At 39.5% G+C, this 23,047-nt stretch overlaps 1 protein-coding gene across 1 annotated transcript; it reads left to right on the forward strand.

Moving 5' to 3' along the window:
* Nucleotides 1-942: 942 nt before the first annotated feature.
* Nucleotides 943-21,465, forward strand: LOC122732837 (stem-loop binding protein). The gene is made up of 8 exons (XM_043973236.1): nt 943-1,166; nt 2,505-2,666; nt 8,275-8,379; nt 10,462-10,521; nt 10,919-11,056; nt 12,238-12,387; nt 13,570-13,651; nt 20,340-21,465. The coding sequence occupies exons 1-8, from the start codon at nt 1,093-1,095 to the stop codon at nt 20,454-20,456; spliced, it is 888 nt and encodes a 295-aa protein (XP_043829171.1). The 5' UTR covers nt 943-1,092; the 3' UTR covers nt 20,457-21,465.
* The last annotated feature ends 1,582 nt before the right edge of the window (nt 21,466-23,047 follow it).

The raw sequence follows: 23,047 nt of genomic DNA on the forward strand, positions 1-23,047 counted from the left end.
ATATTGATTGATTATCGATCGATCTGGGTCTGAGCGGAGATTCTGGCCAAGATGGCCGCGGTGCTTCCTGTTCGAGCTAGGCCAGTGCCGGGAGCGGCCGCCGGCTGGCACTGTTGCTTTATAGAGATGGCGTATCTCCATGCCTGTATCGCGTGTACGGTAAGTAGCTGAAGAGAAAGGGCATCGAGCTGGGGACCGGGAGGCTCCGGCCATTAATTTGACGGTGTGACCTTGGACAAGTAATTTCTCTCCGGGCATTAGTTTCTGTAACTGCAAAATGAGATTGGACCGGTCCACCCCTAACATTATATGATTTTGACATTTCTGAATGATACTGGCACGGAATGACTGGGCTTGGAATGGAACGGGGTAGAAATGAATGGAATTCTCTCCCTCCATCTCTCCTCACCGAACCCCCGCCGCGCCTCCCCCTTCAAAAGGTGGGTTTTTCTACGCTTCCCCGCCCTGAGATGACTGAGATCGATTGGGTCCAATCAGCAATGAGCATGATCCCTCTTTTCTTCTTTGCCCCGCCCCCTTCACCTCCCCGCCTTAATCTTCCCTCCGGGCTTCAGAATTTCCCGCCAACACCCCTCCCCCAGCCCGCGCAGAAGCAGCCAATGAGAACCTGCGGCGCGCTTATCTGCCGCCCCGATCTCTTCTGGGCCGAACTAATTCGGAGTTAGGGAAAGATTTTATTTACGCCTTTTCCCAACCCAGATATGGAATCTCGTTTACCTTCCTAGGCGTATCCCGCTCTTTTTAATATTCTATTTTTGCCTCAAAGTTTATTCTAAACTCCCTTGCCCTCTTTTCTGGATCGAGACTTAGCGTCTCCTTTTCCCGACTCCCCTTCCCTTCGCGTCCACTCTCTGATGGTTTGTCCCAGGCTCGCGAGAGGCGGTAGGAGGGGGGGAGGGGCGGCAAGTCTATAAAAAGCCGTTGAGGTAGACACCGCTCGCGCGCGAAATCAGTCTGCGCCGGTGCAGCGTTCTTATCCAAGCTCGTCAGCTTGACGTTAGTGAAGGGAACCTCCCGCCCCGGCTTCTGCTCTTGTCAGATCGCGCCCCTGCCTCTGCCGCACACCTTGCCATGGATTGCCGGCAGCGCAGTTCTCACAGTGCCGGGACGAGCCCTGGGAATAGCTGCTGGCAGGGCAACAGCAGGTAAATTAGCTGAGGACGGCCGGCCCGCCTCAGCCGCTAAGCGCGAGCCCTAGGCGACCACGGGCGTTCGCTTTCGCTGGCTAGTCTTTGGGCTAGCGGCGGGCCCGGGCCGTACTGCGCCTGCGTGGCAGCCCCGACTCCACCTTCCTGCCCCCCGGGATGCGGGTGGCGGGAAAAGACCCTAGTCAGCCTCCTTCATCCTGGGAAGGGTGTGGGGCTGGTGTGCGGGTTAGGACGGGGTTGAGGGTGGGATACCGGTCCTTTTGGGATGAGGAGTTCTACCCTTTTCTCCTTCCTCGCTGCAAGAACTGAATCCGAATGAGAACTTCCTGAAGTCCCCGTTCTAGTCCGCACGGCCCGTTTTACTTGGGGGCCACAGATAAAGAGGAGACCTGATGAGGGGGAGGGGTTAGCTCTGGGCTGTATGTAGAGTCGAGACACTAACCTTGGTCTTTAAAGTGCTCCCATCCCTTGTGCTTGAATGCCACAAACAGGAATAGCCAGCTATCGTGCTGAGAGATTGAGATGCAAAGGAGGGAAAAACCCCTAAATATTATACTCGGGTGTTAAAAACTGCCGTGTTCTTTGATATACAGCCCCCCCGGGGGGGGCGCAAAAATGAATTTGGATTCAGAGGGCGTGGGCTCTTACTAACAGAGTGACTTTGGGTAAGTCACTTTTATAGTCCTGGTTTCCCCCCCATTTCTAAGATGAATAAGGTTAATTGGCAGAGCCGGAATTAGAATCCTGTGCTTTCCATTGTGTACCAGTCTTCTCCTTTGCACTATACCCACTCCCATAAAGGTAGGAGGATTTGTGTAATCGCCATTTTTACTAATGGAAAAAATGAGGGAGGGAGAAATGATTTTGTCCAAGGTCAAACAAAGCTAGGACGCCTAGAACCTAGGTCCGACCTCGGTCCTAGTAAGTAGCTGCATGTTCTTGCAGCTTTATCACTTGACCTAGGACCAGGGGTTCAAAGAGGATGCGTGAACCTAATACCAAGAAATCACGTATATCAAAAGCATGTGCCTCCATTTGTGCCCCAAGTTCAGTTATTAAGCCAAAAGCCTGGTAGGAATTTTAAGGGTTGGAAGGGATACTACTATCATGTACATTCACTTTCTTTATCTTAGAGGATGAGGAAAGGGAAACTGAAACTCAGAACAGTGAATTGGCTATAGTGGAGTCTCAATTGAGCCAGAATTAGAACCTTGTTTTTTCTGCCCCCTAGTCTAGTACTTTTACTGTTAGACTTACTACTGCCTAATCTCCAAAGCACCTCATAACTTAGAACAGGTTAGCAAGTAAATCTAAATTTTTTTTTCTTGCACATAGCACACATTCTCCATCCCGGTGGTCTCTTGGCCGAAAACGAAGATTGGATGGAAGGCACAGAAAACCGGAAGATACTGATTCATCTCTGTTGGTGGAAGATGAGATCAAATCTAAACACTCAGAAGAAAATGAATGTCGGAATTCAGACAACAGGCTTGAGAGGTTCGACATTTGGCAGAAACATACTTTGTGGGGGGGGGGTTCTTTGTGCAAGTTATGGTTGATGTTCGTGATAGTTTTATGACAATTACATGGCCAGATCAAAATTATTGTTTGAGCCCATTTTGGGGAAATTATACACAGAATGGTAGACCAGTATGGCAGAATGCGATAGCTGAAAAGAAGGTATCTAGGCTCTGGGAAAACTTGATAAGGGGAAACTTTATACTTCTGTTTTTACTAATTGGTCTTCATTTTACAAAATCTTTGCTTTACTTACTTGGCATATTCAAAACAAACCTTAATTTCTGTTTCCATTTCTTAGAGTATTTGCTTTGTACGTGGGGAAAGGGCTGCTGGATTTGGGAGCTATACCTGAATACATCTAGTTCCAGTTGAAGTTTGAACCTTTATACATATTTGCATATTTTGATGGATATAGAGAGAATTAGGATTTAACTTGGTTAGAAGTGTATGATTGGGCAGCTAGGTGGCGCAGTGGATAAAGTACTGGCCTTGGATTCAGGAGGACTTGAGTTCAAATGTGACCTCAGACACTTGACACTTACTAGCTGTGTGACCCTGGGCAAGTCACTTAACCTCCATTGCCCTGCCCCCCCCCCCAAAAAAAAAAAAAAGTATGATCCCAATTCCTAGATAACCAGAAAGGTTGGGCCAAATTTGTCCCTGTGGGAACACTAATGAGACTGGAACCATTAGGTGTTGTTCTGACTTTAACCCTTTTTAGAATCCATGTTCTCTGTTACCATTGTCATATTCATAAATAACCATGACCCAACTAGGTTGAGTCATAATACACATGCTCTGTTTTTATATTCAGTAGATCTGTGATATCGTCCATGTGAATATTCCTGCCAACATCACACATTGCATCACATCTCTGCCTGTCCTTTCTGTGCATTTTTTGACCAGGTCTTTCCATAAATTTGCCACATATTAGGGTTTTTTTTTAAAACATTTTCAAAAATAGATATTTTGGACAATTTTTTTAAAACCCTAAATTTATATTGTTGCAAGAAACTGTCTAGTCACTTTTTTTTTTTTTGCGGGGCAATGAGGGTTAAGTGACTTGCCCAGGGTCACACAACTAGTAAGTGTCAAGTGTCTGAGGCCGGATTTGAACTCAGGTACTTCTGAATCCAGGGCCGGTGCTTAATCCACTTCGACACCTAGCTGCCCTTGTCTAGTCACTTTTGACTGGGAACAGAAAAATATCTTGATAGGTTATATGTTTTAATTGACCAATTTAATAAATTTTGCTACTTACTGTATGTTTTAAGGAAAAGCACATTGAAATTTAACATGTTTGAGAAAGTGAGTACAGAATTCTCAAGTTTTTAAAAATGATTGAACTTTTTGTTCATTTATTTGAGGCTCATTAATTTGTATTACTAAACCCAGGATTGCCTATTAAGAATATACTGTAAGGGCAGCTAGGTGGCACAGTGGATAAAACACTGGCCCCGGATGCAGGAGGACCTGACTTCAAATCTGGCTTCAGACACTTGACACTTACTAGCTGTGTGACCCTGAGCAAGTCACTTAACCCTCATTGCCCTGCAGGAAAAAAAAAAACAACCCAAAAAGAATATACTGTAGACGTTGAGACAGTGATGAGATAGGTTCATAAAACTATATGGGGGGGGGGGTTCAGTCATAAGATTGAGCCATAGAATGTGGATATTTCTTTGAGGAGAGATTTAGTGACTTGCCCAGGGTCACACAGCTAGTAAGTGTCAAGTGTCTAAGGCTAGATTTGAACTCAGGTCCTCCTGAATCCAGGGCCGGTGCTTTATCCACTGTGCTACCTAACTGCTGCCCCCTGAATTTGGAGATTTCAAAAAGTGGTTGAGATAGAAATGTTGTTAACCTGTTTGATAATAATAGTTAGCTTTTATTAGTGCTTTAAGATTTGCAAAGTACTTTACAAACATAATTTCATTTGATCCTCACAATAAATCTGGGAGGTAGGTGCTGTTTTTATATCCATTTTACAGACAAGGAAACTGGGTCAAACTTGATTGTGGCTTGCCCAGGGTTACCTAGCTACTCTGTAAATAAGCATCTGAAGACAGATTTGAACTCAGGTCTTTCCGGCTCTGCTCCTACTGTCTATCCATTTCCTCCATGTAGTTCCCTCTGTTTGAACTTACACTCAGTTTTAACAAACTAAAAGTTTGGGCACTGTTATACACAATATTAATTGTGTTGGTGTCTTAATAAACTGTCTTGCATTGTAGTGGGCTATGAGAAATTAACAGAAACAAATTTTTTGATGTTCTTTTTGACATAGAGATTGGTTGTGATATGTTTGGGTCATTTTTATTGTAGAAATTGGTAGCAATGGACTGAATAATTAAATTTACCCTTTTTTGTTTCATTTTTGCTATATGGCTGAAAATTATTGAGCTAATTTTTTAAAAAATCATTTAATAGTATCTTTTTTGTTTTGGTTTGGTTTTTTTGTTTGTTTTATTTTGTTTTGTTTTGGTGAAGCAATTGGGGTTAAGTGACTTGCCCAGGGTCACACAGCTAGTAAGTGTCAAGCATCTGTGTCTGCTTATCTGCTCAAGGTCATAGAGCTGTGTCTGGGAGAGGATTCAAATTTGGATTTTCCTGACTCTGCCATTGTCTACTCTGCTTCATTACCAAAAACAAAACATGGTTGCAATGTCTAACACTGAAATATGCAGACAATCTTTAGTTTTCTTTGGGCTGTATTCCTAAGAATTCTCAGAGTAGACCTTCCTCATAAGGAATGTTCTATCATTAGACAGTGTTATAAAATGTAACTACAAATTTCTGAAGTTTGAAATTTAAAAATGATGCTAGAATGACTATATACTACATAAAAGATAGAACCTCGGGGCAGCTAGGTGGATAAAGCACCAGCCGTGGATTCAGGAGTACCTGAGTTCAAATCCGGCCTCAAGACACTTGATTGACATTTACTAGCTGTGTGACCCTGGGCAAGTCACTTAACCCCCATTGCCCCACCAAAAAAAAGGAAAAAGAAATAACCTCTACTGTATCCTGGCTTAGCCTAAAATTGACTTGCTGTATAAAATAAATTTTAGGTATTAATTAAATTATTGCCTTAAATTTTATGTTGGGGGAATTTAAGGAATTTAAAGTTGATACCTGTTTCTATTGATATTTACCTTAAAGGAAACAGAAAGGTATGCAAAATCATGTTATTTGTAGAGATATGTCTGGTGGTAAGACAGAAGGTGCTAAAGATGATTTCTTTGCACTGAAAAGCTTGTTTCATGGCTAACCTCACATTTTCCTTTACCTTTGCCTGTATTTGTTTATTCAGAAGAATTGAAGCTCTTCAATATCACAGTCCAACTGGTAGCACCTCTAAGCAAAAATTAATAGCTGTCAGAATAGTCTTTACTTAATTGGAAGCAAAACACATACAAACAACCACATCATTTGTCTTCGAGCAAAAATAAATTTCTTGATATCTTTTGTTTTTACATTACCAGAATTTCCCCCTGTATCTCTTCCTCTTTCCCCTACCAGACAGCCATTCTATATTACAAATAATATTTTTAAAGAAAAGGGGAGGGGGGCGGAAATCAACCAATACATTAGGGTGGGGAAAATCTGAAAATGATTGCTGTGGGTCACATCTGTGTCTCCTCCCTTTGCAAAGGAATGGGGTGGGGTTTTTTCATATATTTTTTTTAATAGATCCCTGCTTTGTATCTAGTAATATGCTGAGTGTTAAAGATAAAAAGAAAAGGCAAACTGATCCCTAGTCCCTACCAACATAGAGCTTACATTCTAATCAGGGACAACAAACAGTGAATAGATAGCAACATTAGAGGGGAAAGCACTAGTACTTTGGAGAACCAACAGAGACCTCTTGTCAGAGGGAGCTTGACCATAGTAGTGTGTAGAGGGGAGTATGTGTTAAAGGACTAGAAAGATAGGAAGAACTGAAGTTTGAAGAGCTTTCAGTGCTAAAAAGGATCTCATTTGATCCTAGAGGTAATAAGAAGCCATTGGATTTTAAGCAAGGTGGTAACATGTTCAGACATAGATCCCTTTATTTTCCAAATATATCATCCTCTTTCCCTCTATAGATCCTTCCCATTTAATAAAGAATAAGGAAAAAACACGGTTCAACAAAACATCAACTGACTCTGTGTGTGTATACACATTAGTCTCCCACTTACACAAAGAAGGTTGGTGTTATAAAAACTTTAAAAGAAAACCTAAAGAGAGAAGAATGTAGGCAACAGCTGGCCACAGTCGAGTAAAGACGTTGGAAGGCAAATTGCAAAGTGTTGTGGCACAAGAGGAAAGGAAGTAAAAGGCAATGAATTTAGGCAGCTTTTTTGAGAAGTTTGTCTAAAAAGATGAATTAAGGGGGAATGGTGGGGTTGAATGAAGGACTTTTAAGGATGGAGGACACTTGGGCAATCTGGAAGTTTTAAGGAAAGAAACAAGTTGGAGGCAGAGAATGCTTGAGGGCGATCTGATGGAGAAAGGTGGGGGAGGGTGTCGAGAGTACAATACCATAACCAGTTCTGAATTCTTCAATGAGAAATAATAAAATTTAATATGAATCAGTGTAAAGAGAAAAGAACAGAACCAGAAAAATAAACACACAATGACTATAACAACATATAATGTAAAGATAACTACAAGTGAACTCTGTAATTAGTGACCAAGCTTAGGACTGAAAAAATATCAGAAAATGCTTTCTGACTAATTGAAGATAGTTGTTTTTTGTTGTTTTTTGCAGGGCAATGGGGGTTAAGTGACTTGCTCAGGGTCACACAGCTAGTATGTGTCAAGTGTCTGAGGCCAGATTTGAACTCAGGTACTCCTGACTCCAGGGCTGGTGCTCTATACACTGCGCCACCTAGCTGCCCCCAATAGTTGTTTTTTGCAGTGCACTATTGTTCTGTGACACTCATGTAACACTTTGTCCATACCCCACCTTCATTTTCAGTTTTTTGCTACCTTAAAAGTGCTTCTATAAAATTTGGATATATTTGGGACTTTTTTGTCTTGTCCTTGGGATATTTTAGTATATATGTATAGCAGTGGGAGCTCTGCCAGCCCATCTTTGTAAAGCATGCATTTATTTATGTATTTACTCCTTTATACTACCTCTCTTTCCATGGTTCCTTATTAGCATTGTGTTGCAACCTGTTCACACCCATTAGTTACCTATATGTATGTAAACCCACAAATTGTTAAAAATTTCAAAATTCATTCTTTTATCTGAACTGTAAATTTGAATTTTGCTGAACTAATCTTAAAAAGTAAACTGGAAGGGGGCAGCTAGGTGGCCCAGTGAATAAAAGCACCAGCCCTGGATTCAGGAGGACCTGAATTCAAATTCTGCCATAGACACTTGACACTTACTAGCTGTGTGACCCTGGGCAAGTCACTTTAACTCTCATTGCCTTGCCATAAAAAAAAAAGTAAAGTGGAGGTAGGTGTCATTTAAATGTATGAATTTTTGCAGTTTTTTTTTTTTAAATAAAAGTATTTTGTTATTTTCCAGTTACATGTAGAGATAGTTTTCAACAGGCAGTTTATTTTTCTTATCAATTTTTCCCCCCAGTTTTACAACACCAGAAGGTCCAAAACCCCGTTCAAGATGTACAGACTGGGGAAGTGTAGTTGAAGAGGATGAAATGAGAACCAAAGTGAATAAAGAAATTGCAAGGTACTTAAGCGTCGAATTTTAATTCTTTCCTTGGTAATTTGATCATCCACCTTCATTCTTTAAGCTATTCTTTTTTCCCCCTTTAGATATGTTCTGATTGGTGCTTCTACGATAGCTTAACTTTTAAAAGTAACGTATTAATAATCCTGAATATTATTTCTGAATAGAATATCAGGTAGTTCTTTGAGATGCAGACAGTTTTGGTACTTTCAGCAGTAGGGAATTTCCAAACAATTCTATAATATGTACTACAGTAATTAATAATGCACTTGAAACATTATCAAGTGAAATTATCATTAATTTTAGTTATTTTCCCTTCTAGTGTGAAATAGAATCCAGTTAAGTGAAATTGGAATTAAGATTATCCAAAACAAAGTTTTTGAGCTTTAAATTTGTTGAGGCATTTGGATTTGCTAGAATCTTCTGTTTAAACATTATTCTAGGGGGCAGCTAGGTGGCACAGTGGATAGAGCACTGGCCCTGGATTCAGGAGGACCTGAGTTCAAATCCAGCCTCAGACACTTAACACTTACTAGCTGTGTGACCCTGGGCAAGTCACCAAAAAAAGGAGAATCAGTCATCTTAGAAGATGGCCCTTCCTCTCTGCGATGTGTATATATACATATAGATATATATTTTGCATAAGTTCTAAGTGGACAATGAAATCCACAAAAGAGGGACCTCAACAGAATGAATGACTTCAGCACACCTACCATCCTGACCTAAAGCCAAAGGGCAATGGTTTGTGGGATAGCTAAGAAGCCTTAATACCTTATTCCAAATAAACTAATGAGACTTGGGGTGCTCTGGACAGAATTCAAGTAGCAGCACCTCCATCTGCCGAGAAGTTTACATGGTACATGTATACACAGACACATACAGAACTCTCCCAGCTTTTTTTTTAAGTGTTTGTGTAACAGGGTTGAGGCCCCTGCCTATCAAAATAAGTTATTTTTTCTCATACAGTACACAAAATATTAAAAGGTAAGAGACTTTCTATGAAGATCCCTAGAGAGGCATTGTGCATAAGGTCCACGCCTGTCTGAAAGGAAAGGCAGGAGATGGGTGCTTCCATCTGTCTTCATTAGCTGGACCCCTCTTTTGGTCAGAGCCACCATGGCTGCCGTTTTGGATGCCGTGGCCCCCACTGCACCCTCGCTGGCTTTTTCTTCTTCATCCTCCTGAGGATAGAGGTCTGGTTACTTCCGCATGTATTCTTGTATGGTCCGGAACTGATCTACACAGTCTGAACCTTTGACTTCTTCTGTGCTGTAATGGAAACAGGAGAAGGCCGACTTGAACTGCTCCCTACAGGGACTACTGGCCATTCCCCCGAGACACAGGCAGTTCCAATTAATGTCTCCATTGGGCAGTATCAAATCATGGTCTTCATAGGGATCATTGGGGTTGTCCGCTACCAGCTCGGGCGTTGCTCAGTGTCTCTTGGTCTTTGGTCATAAATATAATCTGGTCCTGGGGGCAGATAGGTAGCACAGTGGATAAAGCACCAGCCCTGGATTCAGGAAGACCTGAGTTCAAATCTGGTCTCAGACACTTGACACTAGCTGTGTGACCCTGGGCAAGTCACTTAACCCCCAACCCCCACTGCCCCCACAAAAAAACCAAACAAAAAACCCAAATATAATTCGGTCCTTTCCTTCCTGCTGGCAGTAGGACATGGCTGAGGCCGCCAGGTGCCATGATCTCTCCTCGGGCTCTGCCCCCCCTTCCCAGGGCCTGCCCCCTGACATACCAGTCCAGCTGCTTCCTCTGGCCCACCAGGCGCCCAGCAGCCTTCGCCTCCCGACCATGTTTGTGGTTATTAATAAGCATTTATTTCTGTGTTAAATGCTCACTACCTTGGACAGATGTAGCATAAACAGAAATGTTTTGTTTACATTCTACTCTGCATCTTTATTATTGTGTGAGGGCATGGGAGTGGTTCTGCCTAGACATCAGGAAAAGTGAAGTCTAACTTGGTTCTTGTACTGATCACTTCTGCTGCTTGAGCCATTAAATCTCTCTAGCCTTTATCTTTAAAGTCTGTTGAATAGTAAGTATAATTTGTCTTTTCTCTCACAGATACAAAAGAAAACTTCTCATAAATGAATTTGGAAGAGAAAGAAAGTCATCTTCTGGAAGGTAAATAACATTGAATACTTTTAATTTTCTATGTCTGTTAAAGTTACTCATGGGGAAAACCAACAACTATGAATGCTATAAAGAAATCTAGGGTAACCTTTATGAAATCATGCAAAAGAAAAGCTTAACCAAGAAAGTACATTATAACCACAAAGTATATTATGGAAAAGTAAATGGAAATGAATGGAGCAAACTGAGAAAGTTAACGGATACCTAATGGGAGTGACCTAAATAAGATGAAGTTTTTATATGTTGAAATCCATTTATTTAAATATATTTTCAAAGCAAGATTATTTGTTTTGAATGTTCAGTAAAATTGTGAAAATGTTAATATGCATTAAATAGACTTTTAAATTTTTGACATCTGGAAATGTCATAATCTTTTTGTTTTGTTTAGTTCTGATTCAAAAGAATCGACATCTGCAGCACCAGCAGAACTAGAAACAGATGAAAATGTTCTGATGAGGAGACAAAAACAGATCAATTATGGAAAGAATACCATTGCCTATGATCGCTATATTAAAGAAGTTCCAAGGTAGATTTTCAGTTGTGTGAATGGCAGCCTTTTAAGTGAGTTAATGTCATTATAGATAGCTTCCTTTAAAAAAATCATTTATACTACTTATTTCTGAATATACATCCTTTATCCCATCAATAAGCATTCCTTTGTAACAAAAAAATAAAGTTTATGTTTTGGGAAAATATCTTAAGAACTGTTAGCCAAGGACAGCTTGTATAGATTATTACCATGAGTAAATACATAGTGATATAGAGATTGTTACAGTAATCTTCATAATAGAGGAAAGTATTGTACATGTGGCATGGGGTAGTCTTCTGATGACCACAAGATCCCTTAGGATTCTGGCAAATTGACTGGTATTACAGTGATGGCTGAATACCTGGGGAGATCTCAAGATGAGAGGTGAAAGCTAGGACTTTTGATTTATCTTGGCCTATTCATGGGCATTAGAGTGAAAGAAAGTAGGAGGCTGAACAAAGAAAGCTGTTGCAGAAACTTGAGCTAAAAATCAAATCTGGCAATGACCAAAGAAGGCATGCCCAGTAGGGAGGACAAGGGGTGGGTATGCAGGGAATTAGCAAACTGGATTGAAGCCATTGGCTAGTTTTCACCCCAAAAAGGACCTTTGCTAAGGCAAATTCTTTGGTCTTTTGTGGGTTTTATAGGTATACTGGTCCCTGTCGAACCAGCTGGCTTCATTGTTTGTTTGTTTTTAAGTGATTTTGTTTTTTTGTTTGTTTGTTTGTTTTGTTTTGTTTTGTTTTTGCGGGGCAATGGGGGTTAAGTGACTTGCCCAGGGTCACACAGCTAGTAAGTGTTAAGTGTCTGAGGCTGGATTTGAACTCAGGTCCTCCTGAATCCAGGGCCAGCGCTTTAACCACTGCGCCATCTAGCTGCCCCTGATTTTGTTTTTTAATAATGGGAAATGTCAGAACATAATTTGATATATTAGGACTTGCTATTTTTCATAGATTTCCAAATAATTTGGACAACCTAATATAATCCAAAGAAATGTCTGGCTTAATTTTAAATATTAACATCCACTGATGGGTTTTTTAATAAATTAAGCAAAATTTCAGTTTTTGAAAACTCAGTCTTTCATTAAAATCTTTGGTTTTGTAATTAGTAGTGAGAATCATATGGAAACATAGTATGTATGATTCCTTAGACTAATGGGTGTTCTCTTCCTAATATAGGCATCTTAGACAGCCTGGAATTCATCCCAAGACTCCAAACAAATTTAAGAAGTACAGTAGGCGATCGTGGGACCAGCAAATCAAACTGTGGAAGGTTGCTTTACATTTTTGGGATCCTCCAGCTGAGGAAGACTGTAACTTACAAGAAATGTATGTATAAGTTAGGACTTCTTTTTTCTCTGTATTATGCAAGTGTGTGTCCTACAAGTAGACCATTTGTGCTTATTGACATAAGTTATATACATGGTTCTGTGGCTTGTGAAATGGTGTTCTTCAGATCTTCCCATAAGAACAATTCAGTGAATACTTATTGGCTTGATCTACAGGGTATAGGTAGCAGGTTGTCTCCTCCCTGGGAGTAGTCTAGAGTAAAAACAACAAACCCTTAATTAAGCTCTGTTGCACGTAAAGGCTGGTAGGCAGAACATATTATTAGATTGGTGGGCTCAGAATTTGTTAATGAAGTTAAAGTTATGGATAGTCTCTCACCTCCCACAGGGAAGGGTTCTGTCTGAGCAGAATGCATTATGCTTGCATTAAAATCTAAAGCCTATATCCCCACCCCGGTACCATGTGCTTCCCTTAAAGCATGTTTCTCAAAGTGAGACTATAACATCACGTTGAAGGACTGTTTTGATGTTCAGTTTTTTGTCCAACTATACATGTTATTTTTGAATGCTTCCTTGTATTAAAATGGTAGTGTTTTCGGGGCAGCTAGGTGGTGCAGTGGATAAAGCACCGGCCCTGGATTCAGGAGGACCTGAGTTCAAATCTGGCCTCAGCCACTTAACACTTACTAGCAAGTCACTTAACCCCAATTACCTCACCAAAAAAAAAGAACAAACGTAAAAAATGGTAGCGTTTTCATTTCAAGATTAGAAAACAACCAGTCCAGGTTTTTTCTTTTTTTTTTTTTATGGGGCAATGGGGTTAAGTGACTTGCCCAGGGTCACACAGCCAGTAAGTGTCAAGTGTCTGAGGCCGGATTTGAACTCAGGAACTCCTGAATCCAGGGCAGGAACTACCTTTAAAACTTTATAAAGTTTTGCTTACTAGTAACCTGACACATTTACATGATACTTTGAGATTTATGAAGTAATGTATTTGCATCAACTCTGTAAGTTAGGTAGTACTGGGGTGATCCTTATTTTGTAGATGAGGAAACTTAGCACGTGCAACTTTTCAAAGTTCTTTAGAATAATATTAGGCAGGAGAAATCTACAGAGACATTAGTGGTTTTCCCTGGAGACACTCATCAACCAGCAGAATTCTTTCAGCACTATGTTAAGCAAGTCATTGATGTCATTTATGTGTTGTTTTGTATTTGAACAGCACTCCAGTAGATATTGGTGAAATGGAGACTGAATCTGCCGAAAGTAGCTCTGAGTCACAAACAAGCTCTCAGGATAACTTTGTGAGTACTGGGGTTGTGTCTCCTTTTCTACCCTCAAGTTTTCTAATTCCTTCACTTAGCTCTTGGCAGTTTGGTTCATTTTAAGTAGTGATATAAAAATGTGCTTGGTTTGAACTTGACACTAGGGAATAAGGACTTCAGTCTATCTTATAGTAAAACTCGAGGCTTCGTCCTGGGATTGGCTTGTGAAATCTTGTACTGACCATGATTTTGACATTTATAATATGGGGATATTATGAAGGAAGATAATGCACATCTCTCAGTTATATTCAGTGGCAATATTACGACAAAAGATGTGGCATAATGAAAATAGAATGTTGGTTCTAATCTTAGTTCTGTTGCTAGCTGTTTTAAATAACTTGTCAAAGTCTTTTAACCTCTAGGTCTCTTGCTTCCCCTGGAAAAAACAAAGGGCTTTAAACTAAAAGACCTGAATGCTGAGTCTATACTATGAATACAAACTTAGCAAATACAAAGTTCAGCTTTCATTCAGTGGACTCATCCAACTATTTGTAAGGTGTGCAGGAACTCTTGGTGATTGGAAACAGTAAAAAGAATAAAAGGATAATTTAAGTCGACTCAAGGAAGGTTAGGACAAAAAAATGGGGACTGAGGTTTGGGAGAACAGTTGAAAGATTAGGCTTCAGTTAGTGTAAGCAAAACTTAGTTGCAGGAGCCAAGTGTTGACTTCAGAAGAGACAAAAGAGAATTAGAGAAAAATAGAAACATCCTTTGAAATAGAAATGAAAATGAGGAACTAGAACAAAATTTAGTCTACATCAAGATATTTTTTAAAAGCATGAGTTAAAATGATTATATTGGACAAGGAAATAAATTCAGTGTCAAGAGAAAAAAAATTCATGTGTCACTGTAGACTGCAAGGATAGTGATATTAAAATATGTGCAATAAATGACTATCTAAGATCATGGAGGAAAAGCTTAGTCTGGTTATAAAAAACATGATAGCAGGACAAGAATTATAGGAGTTGGTTTTTTTTCTGATAAAAGTATTTTATTTTTTTCCAGTTACATGTAAAGATAGTTCTCAACATTTGTTTATACAAGCTTTCCAATTTCTGATTTTTCTCCCTCTCTCCCCTCCCTCCCCTAGACAGCAGGTAATCTGATATAGGTGTTATATATATATATATATATATATATACACATATGCACACATATATATATAATAACATTAAACATATTTCTACATTAGTCATGTTATAAGAGAAAAATCAGAGCAATGAGGAAAAACCTCAAAATAGAAAAACAACAGCACCAAAAACAAAAGAAATAGTATGATTCAATCAGCATCTATACTACACAGTTCTTTTTTTTTTTTCCCCTGGATTTGGAGATCCCCTTCCATCATGAGTCCCCTGGAACTCTTCTGTGCCATTGCATTGGTGAGAAGAATATAGTCCATCACAGTAGATCAACACACAATGTTGATGACACTGTGTACAATGTTCTTCTGGTTCTGCTCATCTCACTCATCATCAGCTCACGCAAGACCCTCCAGGTTTCTCTGAACTCCTCTTGCTCATCGTGTACAATAGTATTCCATTACATTCATATACCACAACTTGTCCAGCCATTCCCCAATTGATGGGCATCCCCTCAACTTCCAATTCCTTGCCACCACAAAAAGAGCAGCTATAAATATTTTTGTACATGTGGGTCCTTTTCCTTTTTCCATGATCTCTTTGGGGAAAAGACCCAAAAGTGGTATTGCTGGGTCAAAGGGTATGCACAGCTTTATAGCCCTTTGGGCATAATTCCAAATTGCTCTCCAGAATGGTTGGATCTATAGATTTTTTTTTTTTTAAGTGAGGCAATTGGGGTTAGGTGACTTGCCCAGGGTCACACAGCTAGTAAGTGTTAAGTGTCTGAGGCCGGATTTGAACTCAGGTACTCCTGACTCCAGGGTCGGTGCTCTATCCACTGTGCCACCTAGCTGCCCTGGATCTATAGATTTTTAATGCTCTTTTCAAAGCTTTCAGAATGAACTTAGGAATGATTAAAAAAAAGTAAGGAAAACAGTTGACATACTGTTGGAAAAACATTTGAAAGATTAAGGCATATTTTGTTGTTTTGGTTTTTTTTTTTTTAGTGAGGCAATTGGGGTTAAGTGACTTGCCCAGGGTCACAAGCTAGTAATTGTTAAGTGTCTGAGGCTGTATTTGAACTCAGGTCCTCCTGACTCCAGGGCCGGTGCTCTATCCACTGCGCCACCTCGCTGCCCCTTAAGGCATATTTTGAACAAGAATATTGAATATTCATATTAAACATCCTTTTCAGTACATAGTTCAGTTAAAATAGTAATTAATACAGGAAATTTAAACATGGTACAGACAAAATAAGATACATAATGGGTTACAATAATGTGAGTAATTACAGCTCTGAAAAGCAACTGAACTCTAATTAAAATAATAGTAATCAGTCTTGGTCCATGAGAACAGATAATGAAATATATTTATACATTTCCTTTTTCTTGAGAGTTGGGGGGATACTGTGGACATGGAATGTTGCATACACCATTATGGTTTTTCTGTTACAAGGGGGAAAGAGGGTTTGTTAGGGATAGTTGGCTTTTTCCTTGTAAGAAATAGACTATAATTGAGTCTCTGGGTCTCCCTAAAATGAACTTTTATTTCTGTCAGTTATTTTTGTGTTTGACCAGTGGTAATTAAGTGTATACTAAAATGAATACTTATTTTGTTTCCTCCAGTGTCATTGGATTGACTGTGTTAAATAGCTTTTAAAGCCCATGACGATCTGGCCTTGACTTTCCAACCACATTTGATTACCACTCACTTTGTCACACTCTACAGCCCAGCAAAAGCTGGCTTGCTGCTCCTCACATTTGGCACTACATCTCCAGTCTCCACCTTCTCCCTGGTTGTCCTTCCATATCCGGAATGTGGTCTCCTTAGGACTGAGATTGGCACTTAAGCTTCTTTTCCCTTTTGAGTTAGTGTGAGGCTCTTTCCCTTGAGGCTGCTAGTTTCCAGGGAGCCCTGGTTTGTCCAGGAAACTTTGCTCCTTTTCTGCCGACCTAGTCTTATACTAAAAAGTGTAGGGTCTGATAGCCTAGCTTCCTAAGTGAGCTGTCCCAGCACTAATACACTGGGCATCTTGGTGGTTCTAACCGTGCTGTTGTTGTCAACTCTCTGGAATTCCTTAAAGGGATCTTCAGTGCTGCATTTGCAGTAGGGCTGAATAGAAGGGCCGCACTATGATCTCTCTAGCTCTTACCTGTATCTTTTATTTAGTGTCTCTAAAGAAATCTCCACAATGAGATTTTTCTTGTGGCATGGAGTTGACCTTGGAAGTTCTCAAAGCTCTAGAGCTGATAGGGGCCTTTGAAGCCATCTAGTCCATCCCATCTCATTTTACAGATGAGGAAACTGAGGCATAGGGTGGGTAAGTGAACTTAAGGTCCTTTGACTCCAGTCACTGCTTTAGAAAGATGTTCTTTGGGGGAAGGTTGTGCCATCTTGTAATGGCTTCCTAATTGGCCCACATAATGAATTCTCCGCTCTTTGGAGAACCAGCCACATTGGAAGAGGTTCATCAAGTTGCTTGCAGTGTCATGGCTACTTTCACTATGACAACTCTCTACGGCCATCTTTAGTAGGTTTTGACAGAGGAGTTGTGGTTCGTTTTGGGGGGGAAGTAATTAAACAGTAAAATTCTAGATCTTTAAAACTTTTATTGATGTTTTTTAGTTTTTACATTACTCATTTTTGGAAATATTGTTTCTATTCTTGTAACAAAGAAAAAAACAAAAACATCTGATAATTGCCACTGCTGATAGTGTGTATATATAGCATTCTGCCAGAGGGGTGACCAGCCGCTCTGCCAAGATGTGGAAATTAATATTTCGTTGTTCTATCCTCCAGTACTGCAAGTTAGATTTTCAGTTAGTCAACATTAGGTTCCTTGTAGATGTTCTCATTAACATTGTTGTAGTGGTATATATTTTGGTTTTGCTTATTTAGATTCTGTGTCTGTTCATACAAATCTTCCCATGTTTCTTGGAACTCGTCATTTTGTACTGCTTAGTAATAATCTGTTATTTTTACATACCAGTGTATTGGGCCTCCTTTGACCTGATAGATGCTCTTAGCCAGGCACTAGATGTACAAAGACAAAAGTGAAGTAGTCCATGCCCATCAGGGAATTGACATTGCAATGAGGACATCAATACCTTGTGATTGTATGTATTTTGTTACTTCCAGAGAGAAGCATCTGGTGGTGGCATTGAGCTTTGAAAGAAGGTAGGATTCCTAAAAGCTAAGAGGGAAAGGGAGTATGTGCCAGGCATGTAGGTCAGTCTGTACCAAAGGCTGAGGAATAGAGTTGAGTGGAAAGAGAATAATGAGTAATATAAGCCTGGAAAGTATAGGTCGATGCCAGATTATGAGCAACTTGAAAATACCAAACTTTGGGAGTTTGTATTTGGTCTTAATGACAGTAGAGAGCCACTGGTGATTTTTGAACAGGGGACAATGTAGTCAGACCATGTTAAGTGGTTATTTAGAGCAGTGGTGTCAAGCTTAAAGAGAAGTAGATGCCTGTGGCCTGTGTTTTGACTTAGAAAACCACAAATTAATGTTATCTATGTTAAATAGTTTTTATTTTGTTAGACATTTCCTAATTACATTTTAATCTGGTTCAAGCTCCAGTTTTGCCAGTGCTGAGTTTGGTCAAGAGGCTGTGTTGGAGATTGTAGAGACTGGGCAGGGAAACAAATTGGGAGGCCATTAACTGCAGCCAAGGCAAGAGGTGATGAGGCCTAGAGGTAGGATGGTAGCCATGGGATTCTGGTTTTGAATCTGGGTGACTGGAAGGTTGATGGTATCTTCACCATAAATAAGCAAAGTAAAAAGGGGAGGATAGCTTTGAGGGAAAGTACAGTTAATTTGTTTGGAATCTGTTAAATTCGAGATCCAGTGGGGAAAGACCAATAGGTGGCAGCTGGCTATGTAGACCAGGAGCTCAGCAGATTCTAAATGTAGACATTGATCTGGGAGTCATCTGCATAGAATGATGGGTGAATAACTGTCTAGCAAAGGAGACTGAGATGGAGGGACCAGGAAAAAGAAGAGAATAACCAGAAGGAGAAGCATGGTGATCAGTAATGCAGAGGTCGAGAAGGATAAAGACTGAGAGAAAGGCCATTGAGTTGGGCAATTTGGAATCATTGCGAGTTTTGGAAAGAGTGGATTCAAGTTGTGGTGAAGTTGGAAGTCCTTTGGTGGGAGGAGGTGAGGCAGTTGGGGTTAAGTGACTTGCCCAAGGTCACACAGCTAGTGTCAAGTGTCTGAGGTTGGATTTGAACTCAGGTCCTCCTGACTCCAGGGCCAGTGCTCTATCCACTATGCCACCTAGCTGCCCCAAAGTTGGAAGTCCATTTTTGCAAGGCATTGAGAAATGAGCAAGAGTAGAGGAGGAAGTGGAGACTGAGGCTAGAGAGATCCTTTCATTTTGACTATGAAGAGAGGTATAAGATAGTGGAGGATGGTGGGAACAAGCAAAGTTATTGTTATTTAAAGAATGAATGCAGCTGGGACATGTTTGAGGGTATCAAGAAAGGAACCCATAGACTTAGAGTACTTGAAGATTAGAAAAAAGGAGACGGGGCAGCTAGGTGGCACAGTGGATAAAGCACCAACCTCAGACACTTGACACTAGCTGTGTGACCTTGGGCAAGTCACCTAACCCTCATTGCTCTGCAAAAAAAAAAAAAAAAAGAAAAAAAGAGACAGGGTAGTAATAGTGGAAGGGGGGAACAATCTGCAGGATGAGGAGGAAAGATGGGATAAAAGGCAAGAAGAGTAACCTTTTTCATCAGACTTAGAACCAAAGAGGAAAGAATAGGGAGTTATGTCAAGAAGTTTTGAAACAGAGAAGTTCTTTTACTTGCCTAATTTCAAACTGATATCTGGATGCATTATACTAATTTATAGCTCCTACTATGGCATATTAATCTCTTTCCACAGTCCCTTGTTAAAATTTTTTCATCTTTGCCAGTTTGCAAGATATGAAGGAAAACCAATAGTTTTAATTTGTTTTTATAATTTAAAACACTTTTGTACCCACTTCAAAAGTCTTACTTTGGGAATTAACCAAATATTTGAATTATGAAAGTAGTTTCCATAAGATTCCATTTCTGTGGTTTAGGTGTTAGGAGGTAAAGCAGAGTTTGTGCTTTAAACCAAGAATATATCTATCAGTATACTAAAGTGATATAGTTTCTAACCTGGAAAGCATAGATCACACAAAGTGGCACTACATAAAATTTTTTAAGATAAGATTTTTAGCGTATGATAATCCTTTCCCTCCACTGAGAAAGGGATTATCAAGTTCAGGTACAGGGGAAAACAACATATTAGTCTTGTTTGTTGTAGTTTTGGGGAAATGTTTGTTAGGGGGGAAAATTTAGTTAAGTGAGATTTTCTTTACCTCTATGCATTTGAATTAGTGGGCTAATAGGTATGTGAATATCTCTGTAACAAAATTGTACCAATATTTCTGCCTGTATTTAAGATGACAGAAAAGTGAAGAAGTCAATTTAAAAACACTAAAGGAGACTTTTTTAAAAGAATAACATTTTTACCAACAGGATGAATACTTGTTTATCTGTGTTTCTTAATTTTGTGTGACTCGCATTTTTGTTTTGTAGGATATGTACTCTGGCACGCCCACAAAAGTTAGACATGTTGATTACCAAGCAGGAGATGAATTTGACTTGGAGGCTTGTTTGACTGAACCACTGAAAGAATTCCCATCTGTGAGCTAAGGGTGCCACCTGGAGGCTGTTTTGAGGAAACGAATTTTATTCTAAAATAGATGACATTGTTTAGGTGAAAATAATTTTGGTGAAATGTTGGCCAAACTATGTTGTGCATTGATAACTGGGTGTTTCTCTCCTGTTCATAGTTTGTTGTTTCATGATATTGCTATTCTTGCTGCATTTCTTATTTTTACATAATTTTTTGTATATTGGATGGGTTTGCAAGTGTTAAATTATAAATTGTAACAACCCAAGAAAAGTGACATTGAAACAATTTAATTGTTCCATAGGTTTCTCTTTACGTTAACTTGGCTGACACGAGTGGCTTTTTCAAGGTATAAAGTGTCACGTTGGTCTCTTGGCTTTATCATACAGTTAGAACAAGGAGCCAGCATTTCTTTGTGTCTTGTCAGTGTACTTTGAATTGAATGACTCCATGTTCCTTACAAACTCAACTGGGGGGGGGGGGCAGCTAGATGGCGCAGTGGTTAAAGCGCTGGCCCTGGAGTCAGGAGTACCTGAGTTCAAAGCCAGCCTCAGACACTTAACACTTACTAGCTGTGTGACCCTGGGCAAGTCACTTAACCCCCATTGCCCTGCCAAAAAAAAAAATCCCAAAAAACAAACTCAACTCTTGGCATCTTTTCAAGGTACCATGTGTATTAAAGCTTTTCGTTTCATCCAGAGCACTGGAAGGTCACCATAGATGTGGTGAATTATTTGAATACTGAGCTTGAAGATTGCCACATTCTTAGTTTGGTACTTGTAAATAGTCTGTGATAGACAGCTCTTCTTGTGATGTTTGAAGAAGAGTTAAAGGAATTCGAAGTATGTAGGGAAAAGCATTTTTAAGATGCAGCCAATTAATAAGCCATGTAAAATTGTAAATGATAACATTGTACAGATTTTCTGTTCAAATATTCAATTGTAAACTTAATACAGTTAATGTTTTAATTGCTTTTGTATGGAATGTTCTTGCAAAAAAAATAAAAGGAAAAGAATATGGTGTATCAGATTTATTAGGTTGTCAGATAGGTGTGAATTTTGTTACTCTACTTCCTGATGAGCCTCTCATGCATTCATTTTCAGAATTCATATAGCTTTCTTTCAAAAGAATAGAAATAACTGTCCTGTATATCTTATACCTTCCCTTTTTTCCCCATTAAAAAGGTAGATACATGCTATAGATGGGAAGGTACAGATACTGTAATTTTATTATTATAGATTGGTAGCTTGAAATTTATAGGTGTTCAATATACATAGTTGAATGAATGAAAATTGTTCAAAACTTGAATCGTAGTGAAATACCAACTAGTGACAGATGATACGTATTTCTTTTTAATTATTTCTTACTCCTAGTGAATCCTGTCTAGACTTCATTGCTAGGATTTTAGTTGCCCTGGTCTGGTAAAAAAAAAAAAACCTTTTGGTGGTTCTGTGGTAAATGTGTCCTGGTTTGTACAACTATTGGAAAATTTGTTATTATTATTTTAAAGATGTAGTCAGGCTTCATCTGGAATATCGTTACATTGATTTCTTAGGTTGTTGAATTGGAGATCAGGTCAATAACGACAATCTTTGAGGACAAATTGGAAATGTTACAGAGAATGAGGAAGGCTGTGTTATTCATTCTTTTATTCCAACCTTTGAATAACACTAGCAAAAATGATCCAAAAGGACAGAGCCCAACAAAAAAACTGAGCAATTATTGTGGACCGCACTTGAAAGTGTATGGTTTCTTATTTCCAGTAAATGACAGACCAAGTACTGCTAGGCATTAGGAATTTAGAGGTGAAATATTAAATAGTACCTGTCCTCCAGGAACTTACATCCTATTTAGGAGAGTATATGTGTGTTTGTATAGATGTAGATCTATGCTTAAGGATCCACTCTAATGAAATGGGTCTTTGGAAGGTGGTTTCTGTGAGGGTCACAATTCACTTGAGACTCAAAAATGCTGCCATCCCTTCATTAGCTAAGTTTTATGACTGGGATTTAGCCTGAAATTTATAATACTCAGGTGGATTGTTTTTTTTGTTTTGTTTTTGTTACAAATAAGACTTGCACATCTTTTTGACACCTTATCAACATCTTCACAACCAGTAACAAAAATGATCAAGGAAAATGGCTGATTACTCTCCTGTGCTTTTATAGAAGATTACACAATTATACTTTCCCAAGTACAAAAATGTAATGAGCTAAATCATCTTATGAAACTTAAACTAGGTAAAAGTAACCAATGTAATACAAAGTTCAGAAGCAGAACAGCCATGGAATTTGGCTAGACCCTAGAGAGGACAAGTAAAATAATGCTGAGTGCCATTACAAATAGGGTAATATGGGGCAGCTAGGTGGCTCAGTGGATAGAGCACTGGCGCTGGAGTCAGGAGGACCTGAGTTCAAATCCAGCCTCAGACACTTGACACTAGCTGTGTGACCTTGGGCAAGTCACTTAACCCCAAGTAGGGTAATACTAGTAATGTACTAGATTGTAATGAGTGGGGATGCTAGGAATGTTTGCCTAGGATGCTCTCGCTGTCTTAATTTTGGGCAGTACAAATAACTTGGGAATTCAAGATCTAGGGCTGGAAAGCCAT

Source organism: Dromiciops gliroides, chromosome 6 (genome assembly GCF_019393635.1).
Source record: "Dromiciops gliroides isolate mDroGli1 chromosome 6, mDroGli1.pri, whole genome shotgun sequence".
NCBI lineage: Eukaryota > Metazoa > Chordata > Mammalia > Microbiotheria > Microbiotheriidae > Dromiciops > Dromiciops gliroides.

Bases quoted from the DNA above. Each gene is read 5' to 3' on its own strand.
- LOC122732837 (XM_043973236.1), top strand. From the start codon at position 1,093: ATGGATTGCCGGCAGCGCAGTTCTCACAGTGCCGGGACGAGCCCTGGG. The intron at 8,380-10,461 runs GTACTTAAGCGT...TTTCTCTCACAG, and splicing joins GTGAATAAAGAAATTGCAAG to ATACAAAAGAAAACTTCTCA. The intron at 13,652-20,339 runs GTGAGTACTGGG...TTTGTTTTGTAG, and splicing joins CAAGCTCTCAGGATAACTTT to GATATGTACTCTGGCACGCC.